The sequence below is a fragment of the Tachypleus tridentatus genome, chromosome 3 (genome assembly GCF_004210375.1).
Source record: "Tachypleus tridentatus isolate NWPU-2018 chromosome 3, ASM421037v1, whole genome shotgun sequence".
NCBI lineage: Eukaryota > Metazoa > Arthropoda > Merostomata > Xiphosura > Limulidae > Tachypleus > Tachypleus tridentatus.
The window spans coordinates 12,953,003-12,968,044 of NC_134827.1; the positions used below are offsets into that span (position 1 = coordinate 12,953,003).

Genomic DNA, 15,042 nt, shown 5'->3' on the forward strand with positions numbered 1-15,042 from the left:
GGATCTAATTACTAAGGTCTAATTATTGTAAAATAGGTAGTTTACTTGTGTCTTTGACTCCTTAAAAGTATACCTTCCAGGTTTGTTTTTTTCGAGACAACTTGAAAGGTGTCTTCACTCTGCAAAATCTCTGGCAGAAAGAAGGAAAGTCCAAATAACTTGTAGGCAAAAACAATGACCCCAATTTATTCAAAGAATACCTCTGCTAACAGATGAACTTTCTTAAACACATGTTCCATAGCTGTATGATTTGGCTACCTGTCAAAATAATTGAACTGAAACTAGTCCTTCTTAAACTGCTGATAATGTTAGTCAATTATGTACAGGCCAGTAGAATTCCAAAGACCGATAAGAAACTGTTCTACAGGGGTAACTCATTGTTGCTATAAAGAGACTTCATAAAACAGTTTCTGCAGAGATATGTAGATTGGAATCTAGTTCTCCTGATGCCTCATGGGAGGGTGATCCTTCAAATCTTCCCACATGATGGAATCAAAATGCACGTTAGACACTCAGTTTAATTCAAAATTTCATCGAACAGTTTTATTATCAATGTAGATCAAAAAGTGGTTCATAATTCAGATTCTTATACTATTTGTTTCAAAACAAATGTAAAATACAATCTTCACTTCTCAATGTCCATAACGTACCTGTTGTCTGAATTCTCCCTCATAGATTAATATCCTAACATGGTTTTGCGTTTTTAAGCAATTAGAAACAAAAGTAATAAATAACGTATATCTAAAATTTAAAGCATAGCTTTTGATCAGCTGAGCTATCATACAAATTTGCCAAACTCACCAGATAGCTCTCTCTCCTGTTTGCCGTTTTATGCAATCTTTCAAGATTGATGAATGAGTTTCTAACCATTGAAAAGATCATTTTTTCCCTCTACAGAAAGCTCGGACACTCGTTTAGATTTCCACTTAAAACATTGGTTCATAAAAATATATGGTTTTGGTGGTAACAGTTCTTTTTTTTTCCCCGAAAGTTTTTAATCCATTTAATAGCCTACTTGAAAAAGATAAATTATAGTTGTTTGAGACATTTTATTCCAGTGTGCGATTTATTCTTGTGATCTAAAATGCACATTTGAAATAAACAAATAACTTACTGAGAAAAAGTAAGGCCTGGCATATTTATAACTTGTACTCACAAATATCAAGGAACTCACTCACTTTGCTTGTGGTGTTTATGACAAGTTGTTAATGACTTATATGACAGTGATTTATCGCTCTTTGCAGAATGCAACAATACAAAGTACAACAATAAAACCATAAAATTAAAAAGAATTGAAAATATTAATAGCTGAAATAAGAAAACAGTAAAACTGAAAATCATGTAAAATGATACATTCAAAGAAGAAACAAGTAGTTCATATTTTTATACAGTTAAAAACTGTTATGGTGTGAACTGCAAGGTAGAAGAAGATACACTTTTTTTTTATTAACTTCATGATTAATCAGCTATGAAGATAATGTGGATTGTGAGGTCTCATTTTGACTCTGAAAAAAGCTAGGATATACTAGAAGGCTTTCTTACTTCTTTTGAAAGTGATGTTAAGGTTGCTGTGTCTGTACAAGCTTATTGTAATTTCTAATACAACAGTTCCAGAGTCACTTTAAGATAATTTCTTTTCATCTTCTTACACTTTCTCTCTAATCTTTAATACCGAACAGTTCACTTATTACAACTGCAATATCATACCACCTTAATGTATAGCTTTTTTTATGAAATGTTCAAATCAATTTGCAAATAATTTAATTTTTCTAACTTCCACATAAAGCAATTTTTTTTATTCATCTGGTGACAACTCCCACCACGAGTTTTTCATTTAATAGTCCAAATGTCTTCTATTCAATCAACCGTAAAAGCAAAATTCTATTTCTAGAGACGTGTCAGAATATAAACAAATTCTATATTACCATTGCAATGCAAACTAATAAATGCCAAGAACTATACAGAATGAAATTATTATACTGGATCTCAAATAAGAATAAAAGCATATTATAGTTTCACAGTTTCCTTTGGAAAGCTATCCATGTATAAAAAAGGAAATTTTGACATACTAATACAAGTCTTTGATTATTACTAGTAATTTTGGTGTTAAAATTTTGGTTGCTAAGATTTATAACCTGATCGTTTTTTGAAGTTTCTAAATTAAAACTTTGGGTAAAAGCAATGTGTAAGTAAGTGTTAGAATCTAAAGATAAAAATAAAAACTGTACAATATGGTTAGTATGTTAATGTATTGAAACTTGTATCTTGTCATTATCAGTGCTTTAGAGAACATTGACAAAACAATGTGAAAAAATTATTTAACCAGTTGAAGCTAAAAGCAGATAAGCTGAAACAGATTTTTTTTTGTCAATTATGCTTGTTAATACAAAGAAAAAAGCAATTTATTTTGAGATTGCATGAAATCATTAAACTGGTTCACAGTAATTTTGTGTAAGATGTAGCAGGTGCAATGAACATCTAAGGCATATCATAAAATATTTTTAAGGGATCAGAAAGTTTTATAACTGTTTTTATACTAAGACTACAGACTTGTTAAATATATCATCCCATGTGTCAACAGAAAATGTTTGAGATGATTACAAGATAATGAACTAATTAATTAAAATATACATCATTTGTTTAAAATGCAAAAGCTGATTTTAAATAAATGGTAAAAACCAAGTTCTCAGTAAAGTTAAGTTTACACTATATTATTAGTATTAATAGTACTCAAAGTTTTCAGTAGGACCAAGACATAACCAAAATGTGATGTGATAGAGTTCTATGCACTTTGTGAATTCTCTTATTATGCATTTTGTTCCATGAACATTTTAAATAACTTCACATGAAAAATGACTAAAATCAAACTATATATGCAGCTTGTTGAACATCTGTATTAGTTTAGTTAAAAATAAAAAGTTATAGAATATTAAGTCTTCTGACAAAGTTTAATCCATTTTAATAAATTAGAAGAGCTGATAATTTAACAAGTTTAACATTATACAGCATATAACTTAATATTCTAATACACTGTTCAAGCTATTAAATTCCACGGAGAACTTGTAGTTTACATGTCTACTTGTTTACAAGTATACTTGTCTACTCTTATTCCATTATTTCAGAATTAAACACGAAGAAGTTCACATCGTTAATAACGATGAACACACATCTTCACATTAATATCGGACTGTGTACAGACAATTTTGTTTTGATAAAATCATGATTATCCATCAGAATTAAAACTAATATGAAAGAGAACATGAATGGTTTAACTATAATAATTTAATCTTTCAATAGAAAAAGACAGAACATACATAAATTGGGCAGTTGGTCAGAACAGATGAAAAATGGATACATATGTTCTCTGAAGTGCTGTAACTTAACTGGTAATTTTCTCTTGAATTCTAACTTTTTAAAAATATATATAAGATATACTTCTTCAGCACAGTGTGAATTATATTCATGTTGCTCATTGAATCACAAACCAAACAATACAAGATATAGGAAAGGCAATCTGTAAACCATCCATGCATGTTACTTTTAAAGACATAACAAATTATACTGTGCTATATATATGGCAGCTGTTGAATATATTCTATTTATTACTCATTATATTTTTCTTATGCAAAATATCAAACCACCATTAAAAACCATAGTATTAATTATTAGTGAGATAAAAATTGACCTAAATCCACTTTTAAAGAGCAACTGTTAACATTTTCAATGGTTTAATATTTTTACCACTACAAGTAACACTGATGAACACATCTACCACTACTTAAAAGTTTCATAGTTACCAAGCCAAAAAATAACTAAAAGTTTCTTAAATACTTTCTATTGATTATGAGAAAATTTTCAGTAGCTAAAAAATATAAAACAACATGGAAATTAACAGAAAAATAACTGAACAGTTTGTAGTCGATTCATGAGAAAAATGTCACACAAGTGGCTTAACAGGGATTGAAATACTGCATCCAGATTCTCAAAGAATTTCTTCTTTTTTGTTGGCTTTGTCGGACTGGAATGCATGGTCCATCAATATTCCTACAGTTATGATTAATGAAGGACACCATATTGCACAAATTAAACTTAAAACAATTCCTGAGGAACTGTAACTTTACATGAGCAATCTTCCTGATGGCTTTCCCTCAAGTAAATGTAATTTTATTTCATTATTTCTATCTCTGCTTAAAAAAGAAAATAAAACATTTTAAAGGGAAAAAAATTGCAATTTGGGTGGAAAACAATGATTAAAAATAACACAGCAGAAGAAGCTGAAAGATGAGAAGTTACCTAGTAAGTCTAGAAACACTTCTGACCAGTAAGAGAATATTCACCTAAACTACATCAAATTCTTTGTACTGTTACTGCAAGGAAAAGAAAATGTACATCAAAAACATTATCTGCCACAAATTAGTATGAACTGTGTTAACTTTTTCTTTCTTAGCTTCAAAAACTAATACAACAGCTTTATCACAAACAGTTAAACAATACATTTACTACATATTCCTGTAAAATCCTGACAAAATACAGAAGTTTTAAAACTGTATAGAAAAACTACCTAAATAATAATAATAATAAGAATAAGAAAAAAACGACCAAAGAAGGTCATTTCAAGATTCTAATTTTTTTAACAGTTCATGAAAATGTTAAAACAAACAAAATCGAACCACTTCATAATAGGCTATATGTTAATTATATATAAACCTACCCACAAGCCTACTTTCAAGAAAACCCATTATATAACATTCTAAAAGTAAAAACACATTCACAGAAACTGAATGACTTCTATCACTTAGTTTAAAAACATAAGGATCAAATATATTTATTTTTAGATGAGCAGTGTCAATTAAAATATGTCAAGTTGCTCCTTAGCAGAGATCAGTATCTTTAAAATAAAATTTAACTATATCAACACAAGAAAGTAAAATTGAGAAAACCTCAGATCAGGTACCTGCAAGTGATTAATAAAAAATATTCATCATATGTCCAATTTTTTAAATTCAGTGGATACACGTGTATCTTGCTCCAAAATAAAAAAGTACTACAAATAAAACAACAAAGTGAAATCATAGTTCATATAAATATTATTAACCACAGTGAATTTGTCAGTGTGATAATGAAAACATGTAATCAATTAATTGGTGCAAAAAGAAAGTATTTAATACAGACAGTTAACCAACACAAACTTTAAATGTTTTCAACCTCTATGGTAACTGATCAATGCCAATGTAAAAGCATTAACCCAGGTCAGATTATCAGGGCTAAGTTACCACCATTAATCTCATTCAGTTAATCAGAATCAAGTTAAAAGTATTAACTTCTACAGTCAGTAAGTAAGTGTTAGGTCAAAATTAAGCCTAGTCAATTCAGGTCAAATCAATAGTAGAAAACTTATCAATGCCAAGACAAATGTACAATTTAAAGTATGTCACTCAGTGCTACATTAAAAGTACTCACCTCAGTCAGTTGGTCGCTGTCAACTTTCATGTCTGGTCTGCTGATCAAAACCAAACATGAAAGTTTATTGTATAGTAGTGTTTTTCTTTTTTCACCTGAGCTGGATAAGCAACATTGCTATATATAAATTAGCCTGGAAATCAGAATCAGGCTTTTATTTATTCTCCAAGTACTTTGTTGTTACTTAAGATTCCAAATCCACTTTACAATATTATCTTTTCAGAAGAACTGCTGCCTAAATTTGTAAAACTTCAAAATTTATGTGGTGGGGAAAAAACATACATATGTTGAACAGTTGCAATGAGGTAGTACATAAACATAATCCATCATCATCATTAAACTTAGTGAAGTTTTAACATACAAACTGAAGCTGTATGATGGTGCATTCGTAACATTCTTATATTCAAGTGCTGTTCATAAAAGAACATAGAGTGATGCTTGAAAATTGCATTTAGTTGTTATGGATATGCATATGTATTTATGTCAACTACGTTATGCTTTTATATATATAAATGGGACCTTAGGCATTCTTTATTATTGAAACATTAACAATCATCTATAGTTTATGGTGTTATATAACAGAATGCTAGAAACAAATTTGTCCAAAAACTAGTACTTAAATGAACTGATAGCAAATTGCCCTGCAGCTACATAATTCTAAAAATGAAAATCATATGTATACGTGGCATAATATGCTCACATTAACAAAATTTAACATTCAATTTTTGCTGCCTTAATCTTTAAAATTAAAAAAGCTGGCTTTGTTTGGTTTTGATTAAGTTTGAATTATTCATGTAGTAATAAGATTGCAGAGAGCAATGAACTGATAAACTTGAGATGGAGGGGAATATATATGTATATACATACATATAAACTCCTACACAGAACTTCACAAAGCAGAAAACAAGATGATTTATTAAATCTTGACTTTCAACTTTACCTCAAAGACAATACTAGTTTACGTCAAAAATATTCGTTTTATACATATATTGAAAAAAATATGTCAATACTGATACATCAAGCACTGCAAATCAACTGATATATTAAAAAAAATATATTTTTTTACATTTCATTAGGAAATGTAGTTTAGCAAGCAAAATATTAAACAGTAAATTAAAAAAAATTCTCTATGGCTACTTTCTGTACTGGATGTTTTGAGAAACATTAAAAAGAACAAGTATGATGTAGGCATAGCTTATTGGAGAAACTTGAGTGATTATGGATGGTGAATTTTGTTTGACCACAAAGATGTTTGGCCACACTAAGTTCAAGTAAAAATGTCCCTCAAAAACCTTATAACAAAAAAGTTTCTCCAACAAGTATCAAAAATAACTTTTCTACAACATTGTTACAGTAAAAAAATTGTATAATATATGATCTCAACAACAGTGGTCCAATCAATGTTTGTACTACAACTTAAACAACGGTTACCCTTTCTCAAAACAGGATGTAACATTATCTTATTCCTTACATTGTGCAGGGTAACACTCATTTATAGACTTGATATATCAAATCCTAATGTCTCTGCAATTTTTTTTTCTCCACTAAGAACCCTGTGGATCACTAGGGGTCAATTACTACAACAATCTACATACACCTGTTGACAGTGAAATTCAAATAAACAGCACTCAATCTTTCCACTTCCTTGAATTGGAATGGAAAACAAAGACAGTACTTTCTCCTAGAGACAAACAGGGATTCTAAAATCATGACTTAGACAAACCAAACAAAGCACTTAACCTAATCAATTTTTTTTTTTTACATAGTTGTCACCTTTCCATTACTCAGTGTTAAAAAAATTCTTATTTTGCTACTCTTTGAAATTGCTGAGGTGATGTCATACATTTGTGGTAAGTCCAAATTACCTTTCAAAAAGATTGGCCTGGTGTTGGGGGTAATGGTGGTTGAGGAGGAGTTGGAATAAGTCCACGACCTCCTCTACTGCCAAACTGGTTTTGACTAAGAAGGCCTCGAATTTGTCGTTGTGCAGCCTGAAGAATAGAAAAAATCAGTTCTTGGTTTTCTTAAATACAGTGTGGAACTGCACAAATACAAGTTTTTAAAATAGCCAAACTACCTGGTAAAACATAAATAAATGGTGCTCTGGGATCAACTTCCATACATCCTTGTAAGTTCATAGAGAAGGTTGCCTATTTTAACAATTTACCAAATATGTTTGTAAAAAGTCTATCAGCAGACAATGATGATGTAGTTTTCATGTTTATGTATATACCGTTTACGAACAAAGTGTGCTTGATAAAGACATAACACATAGCTACATCATATAATGTTTTTTATTTCACCATTTATTGCACATTTACCAAAAAAATGTAATTTAGGTTTAAAAATATTCAATAATTATAATGTTATATATTTCAAATGTCTTGTGTTTTGGATATATAGAAATTTACAGGTGACAAGTATAATGCCATGGACTGAAAAGGTTAAAAGTTAACATTTTCTTACACTGAAAGTGTGTATTGAAGAGATTCATCTATACTCAAGGAATAGCTATTCCAGACTTATATTGCCTGCTATATGACAAAAGCTTTGCTTGCCACTAGTCTTGTTACTCACACCTACAATCACAGGATTTCATATGATGAAGCTGCATAACAGTATGCAAGTGAACATGAGACAAACCTCTATGAATATGAGCACAAAAAAATTCCTTCCATAGATGACTTCCTCTGTGCAGCCTAGCCCAAACCACTTTATGATTGACCAACCAAAAAGACACCAGAAGTGGGGAGAAAGGATGAAAAGGGTCAGAATTTATTGGAACTTCATTTTCACTGTAGGAAAATATTAACTTCCAATACAATATCATACCTTTTCTCACACATTAGCTAGAATCTCACAGTGACCTGGTGGAAGGACCAGTTTAACAGTACCTAGATAGGCCCACTTCAGAAAGTGCAAAAAGGAAGCCCATGGGGTATGTGAAACACCCATGGAAGACAAAACCACATTTCTTGGCCCATGAAAATCATGTGTTGCAATAAGAGCAGAATCATAAAAATGTCCCCAGAAATTAAATGAAGGGACCCTTGGTACAGGATAGCAAGGGCATTGCAGATCGTAAGGGGGAGGTCAATCACAACCACAATGGAAATATATGGCTCATTAGAAAAGTAGGTCCTTTCACCTCAGGCACAGGAAATGGAAGATGATTTTCCATTCTAAAGATCCGCATCATCATATGTGCCTGTCCAACACAATCAACACTTGTACCCCATGGTAGTCAGTGCCTGTCCAACACAATCAACACTTGTACCCCATGGTAGTCAATGCCTGCCCAAAGGTAGAAATGTGGATAGCAATTTGGTAGTTCAGCTCCAGTCTAGAAAGAAGAGGCAGTGGTAATGAAACACCCAGTTATGGTAGGAAGAACATATCAAGGCCACTCAAACACGTTGATTTATGTGGCTGATCCAGATCCAACTAACACCAGTACCTCCCAGAAACTAATATCTGGAAGATGGTAGGAAGAAGGGCACCTAGCTAAGGGGTGAACTGCAGTTTGGTAAAAGTCATTAACCCCATAGCCAGGCAACATCTGGAACAGTACATCAAGTCTATAGTAAAAGGAGCATCACACTCCTACTGGTGGAAGGTTGTAGCATACTCATTTGCATATTACCATGCAGCTGCCTCATGTGAAAACACATGAAGGTAGATAGGAGCACCAAGGATAGCAGCAAACAAAAATTTACATGTATAGAGAGCAGTACAAGTCAGGAACGTTAACATTTTTCTACACTGAAAATGTATTTCCAATAATACTACCTCTCACACTATAGCTTTATTCTGATGAAATTTCCTCTTTGTTCATCCAAGAATTGTTATGAATCTTACCTCACTTGCTTCAGTCTTTATACTCCACTATATTGCCTATAGAAAGGTAAAACTTATGATTCTCTCCACCTACTTCAGTGCACCCCATCTCAGACCTTTATGTACACTGTCTATTATTACTTCCTTTCCAAATCACTTTTTTTGCTGTCCAAAAAAAAAAAAAATCCTGAACACTGACCATTGTAGGGAGGAAGAGTGGGAGAGTGTGATAAGAGGTATTATCAGAAATATATTTTCCTTGTAGGAAAATTTTAACTTTCAAAACACATTCATCTCTCCTCATACTATTGCTAGAATCCCACACTGACAAGGTGGAAAGGCAAGTGAAAGCAAGATTCACACAGAATATGCCTGTGCAGAAAAGAGTGTGTGAAAATAAGATATAGCATCAGAATACTAGTGAGGTCTGCATTACTTCTGGAACAGGTATGCTCTTCATCCAAACAATGTGAAATCTGAAATCTGGGGGAGTAAAGGCTGACTGGCCACAGAAACAAAACCCTAATACTATGAGAAGAAAACATGAGTTTAGGATCAACTACATCAGAAACTGGTCTACTTCCTGCAATACTATATGCATCTGGTTACAATCAGTCAGCCAGCTAATGTACAGAGTACCCACACGTAATGAAACATTGTCCATGACTCATGGGAGGTGTTCAGGCCCTAACCAAAAAGATAAGATTTCGTGTCTGCATAGGAATTACCAAAAGCTAGATCACCGAGACTAGAGAATGAGGACCACAATGTGGTTTCGATAGTATTGGATTCCAACAGAATGTTAGATGCAAAGCTGCCAGAATTAAGAAGAGAAGGCAGGTAAAACAAAAGTGAACAAATCTTTGCTTCAACCAGAAGTAGTACAAAATGCAAAAACCAAAACTTATAATTACAGGGCTTTAATGGTTCACTCAACTTGAAAAAAAAGAAAAACGATTACTTGGCATGGGATTATAAACAGAAATCCTAATTACCCAACCTGAGAGGAAAGGCAATATCTCCTGCTGTCAGAATAATGAGGAGCATGTGAAACAATGTTAAACCAATAGTGACACTTTGCGTGTAGAATTGAGAAGAGTTGAGGGTTCTTTTTCATAATTACTGAAATGAAAGTAATGACCACAAACAAAGGGCCACACTCAACTCAACTGGATAGCAAAGTGACATATCTGAATTGGAATTATGAGAAGTCTCTCACACAGGCTAATCCTACACTCCCACTGGTCATCTGGGAAAACCATCCAGGGTTATAGGTAAGAGACCTCCCAGCTTCACCCACTTCTTTGTGAAGAAAATAATGAGTTCAAGCAATATTAAACAGAAATAGAACTCTGCCCACCTTTCCAGCAACTGAAAACTAGGAGTGGTCAACTAATGAGGGGGAGTGTAAATTATGTTGGGGAGTCCCAATGAACGATACTTCAGAAAATAAGGAGCATTAAAAAGAACATGTGGGCTCGACCTAAAGTAATGAGCGATGCCAAAGATGCTCACATTCTCATAATAGATAGTACTACATGAATTGGTGAAGAAAGTTGAAAACCCCTCCCCTGAATGAACCATGTACAGTGTGGGAGTAAGAACAGACTTATTTAATTTGATTAAAAAAAAAAAAAAGGTTGAGTGTGAAGGAGTGAAAAGAATCCAATTATCTATAGTGGTGAATCTGAATTTATTAGGAAATAAACCTGTATGAGAGAATGAAGAGAGGTGTATGAAATAATGGACTAATCCTTGTGAGAACTTGAAAGATCCACTTATCTGTGGTAAAATTTTTCCATACTAAAACTTAAATGGCGAGACAAGCGCTCACCAAATCTGACCCAATAGGATAATCACTGATGCCTTTGTGTAACCTGCACTGATGAGCCTTAGACAACAGTTGGACAGAGAAAGATAAAAAATTAAAAACTGTTGGAAGAGCCAGACAAATTCAGGAAACTCAGTTTAATTAAAACAAATGGTGGTATTAGGCCTAAAACCTCAAACAGGAGTATGAGGATCTAACCTCTGAGAATCCAACTATGGATCTTCCAGGCAATGGAAAACTATGGCACCCTCTTTCTCCATAAGGGTGAAAGTAGCAGGTACAAGAAATGCCATACAATGAATTTTAAATGAAAGTGATGATCCTGGGCCCAAAATCAAATGTTAGAAAGCACAGGGATCTTAACCAGATGCCACCTTGATGATCAATATGAGCCACCACTGTTGAATGTTAGAATGGATCATAACCAGACAATCACTGGAGATAGCCAGAAAAAAAAAAAAAAAATTACCACAGAACAATGATCAAAGCTTCCTAGTGATCAACTCATGCATTCCAGTTATGAAGGGCTGCAGCATCTGTGATTAAATGTAAATTTAGCACAGAAGAAGAAGCAGAACAAGAATGTTCTAATATAGGAATAAGTCAATAAGCACTGGAGATATCCATTTTGGTCATCCGAGGAGAAACAGGCAATGTAGGAAGAACTGGAAACTGGTACCATGCTTAACTATAACTGTGACAAACAGGCCCTCAAATGAGAAAGGAGAGATTTTTGTGGGACTGAAGATATCCTAGGCTCCAAAAATTGCAAAAATATGCAAAAACAGAAAATGTTTAAAAATCATGGTCAGTTGAAGGTTCTGTAAATAAGGAGCTGAGTCTGTGACAACTAAGCACCATGATGCAATAGATCCAAAGAACAAATAAAATGTGACTGCTGAGCCAGAGCTGAAGATGACAGGGGAAGCCAATGTGGAAGAGAGGGCAAAGAAGATATTCCAAGAAAACCCTTCAGTATACCTGTGTAGAACCACAGACAAGAGATGGATTGAGAAGAGGTACTGTAAAAGAGTCATCAGGGTAAGACAAAGATGGGAATACTGGGCACTGATAAGATGAGCAGGAGATTAGAATCCTGCCCTCCAAATTGGTAAAATTCAAGCTAACAATTGTTGGTCCAGATATGGACAGTTAGCTCTATGATAAGGAAGGGCAGACTGATCCAAAGCCCAGAGGGAAAGAGGCATACTAACACCATTAGTAATGGCACACAGAGGGATTTCACATTCAACATGTGATTGTAGTGCTCTCCTGTGGAGAGATGATGCATGATGACCTATATGAGAGGCATACTGGAATCTTTGATTCTAATCAGAGGGTGCAGAATGCTTGTAACATGTATTATAAAAATTATTTGCATATAAGGGCAGCACAAAACTGGAAAAGCTAATCTTGTGAGAGTAGTGAAGTATAATATCAACAAATCATTTTATTACTAATAAAAACCCATTACACTCTTTTAACCTTTCCTAATTTTTAAAGATATAGAAATTCGTTCAAATCTCTTAACTGTAACATACTGAATGATTTTTAATTCTTTTAAGCAAAAACAATATAAATGTTACTTTTATAGGTTTATAAAAGAAATGTAAACTTGTATATACAATTAATCAGGTTATACAAGACTAATAGCTATAACACTATAGTATTTCAACATGAACAGTTACATTCAACAAATTCTGATGATATGATTCAGAAGTTACTTTGAGTTATAAGAAAAGAAAATTGTATGGGCAAGATTCATACTTTATGTGAAATACAGAAGGAATCACTGATAATTACACAATTTAGAAATTCTTACTTGTGAACTATAAAAATCTCCAGTGATGCGAATAATGACTTCTTCAGCCTGAGAGTTTTGACTTTCTTCGGGCAATTTAATTAAAGCATGAGTAATTTGCTGTAGTTCTCGAATCTAGAAAAATAGTTCAATAATTTTTTCATTTGAAGAATTTAGGTTTCAAGTAACTGCACTGAAGTATGAACTTAATTTTTCAGACACAGGAAGAAGAAGAACATTTATCACAGTTTACAAACACACACACAAAAACTATTATATCAATAGAATATAATCATCAGATTCACATAATAAAGAAAAGCAGATGCCAAATAAAATTTTAATATTAACACTGAATAAGTGTTACAAATATACATGTATCACAAACAAATCACCAATCACATAACTAGAGAGCACTTTCTGGTAAATAACATACCATAATGATTTGGGACAACATTTGACCTACTAGTCCACCTTGAATGTTTATCTGCTGAACTAATTTAAAATAATTAAAAAACAAAATTTAAAACCAGCCCTTACCATTCATATACTTATCATGCTTTTTCTTAAACTCATTTAAATTTATTTCCTTTACAATATCCAAAGACAGCCTATTCCAAAGACCAACCACTCTGTTAGAAAAATTAAACTGACTTAGTTGAAAACAACTTCTACCGAATCAAAATTTATTTCAACACTTTCAATCCTATTTACAATCTTAAACACCTCAATCAGATCCTCCCAACACTTTGCTTTTTAAAGAGAAAAGAATTTGAAAGTTTCAGCCTCTCCTCATATGACAACCCCTCCATCCCAAGCACCATTCTATTAACTCTTATCTGAACCCTCTCTTACAATTTAATGTCTTTCCTTAGGTAATGAGCCCAATACTGAACATGGTATTCCAAGCCTAGCCAGTGAGTAACCTGTACAATGAAATTATAACCTCTTTAGACTTGTATTCAATACTTCTGTAGATGCAATCTAAAATCTTATTTGCCCTACCACTAGCAACAGCCCACTGCTCAAATGGCTTTAGAGACTGATCAAGTATTACACCAAGATCTTTTTTCATAACAGTATTAAGGTTGTTCCCACACAAGTTATACTTACAATTCAAATTATGATAACCCACATATATTATCTTGCATTAATCATAATTAAAACCCATCTGCCATTTATTTGCTAAACTCACTAACTGATCTAAATAACTTGCAAGTCAGCAGCATCCTCTTCACAGCAAGTAACACCCAAGACCTTGATGTCATCTGCAAATTTAAGTAATTTATTAACTATTCCTTTATCTATGACATTGATGCAAATTAAAAATGCCCTTAGTCCCAAGACTGAACCCTGAGATACCTCACTTCTAACATTAATCCAGTTTGACTGAATTCCATTTGTAACAACCCTTTGCTTTCTTTTATCCAACCACTCTTCTCTCCAATTTGCTAAAAAATGCTACACACCTAAAAAAAAAAAAGTTTTACAAGCCTTTTATATGGCACCTTGTCAAATTCTTTCTAAAAATCCAGACACACCAAATCTACAATCTAAATAAACAGTAACCTTTTCAAATAATATCAAAAGATTTGTTTGGCACAATTTTCTCTTAGTGAAACCATGTTCATTATCCAATAAAATTCTAATCTTCATTAACTCTTTCACTAAGGGCTCTGTATAATATACACATGTTTGTCTACACATTTACACACATTAAGTATTTGACCATAACTTTTAATACAGCACGTGCATCATAATAAAATTTGATAGATTTTTATTAAATTTACAAGTAGTTTGTGTACATAAAAATCAGACTTTTAATGAAATATTTTCACTAAAGATTTGTTTGTGAAAATAGTGTTTTGTTAATAGTCTGAGTGCAGCAAAGTGATTTCATATTATGATTGTAAAAAAATTCTTCCCCAAAAAAATCTAGTATATTATTTGTGCAAACTTCCCTTGGAAAACAAGTCAGCCCCTAAACTATTTAACAGTAAACCATCCATTCCAGAAATCCTTCTCCTTCCATTGAACTGATCTCAGTCCAACCAGCCAAGTTATTCATCCTTACATACTAGTCTATGCCTAGCCTTTAGCCCTAATAACCTATTCA

General features: G+C 32.7%; 1 protein-coding gene across 2 annotated transcripts in view; it reads right to left on the bottom strand.

Moving 5' to 3' along the window:
* Positions 1 to 3,266: 3,266 nt before the first annotated feature.
* The window catches only part of LOC143246376 (insulin-like growth factor 2 mRNA-binding protein 1), a 59,908-nt gene continuing 48,132 nt past the window's right edge, over positions 3,267 to 15,042 (bottom strand). For both annotated transcript variants that reach the window (XM_076492967.1, XM_076492966.1), the window contains exons 13-14: positions 12,951 to 13,064; positions 3,267 to 7,451 (exon numbers count right to left, since the gene is read on the bottom strand). In XM_076492967.1, the coding sequence (XP_076349082.1) occupies positions 7,329 to 7,451; positions 12,951 to 13,064 (237 nt within the window). In that variant the 3' untranslated portion in view covers positions 3,267 to 7,328. The remainder of the gene's footprint in view (positions 7,452 to 12,950; positions 13,065 to 15,042) is intronic.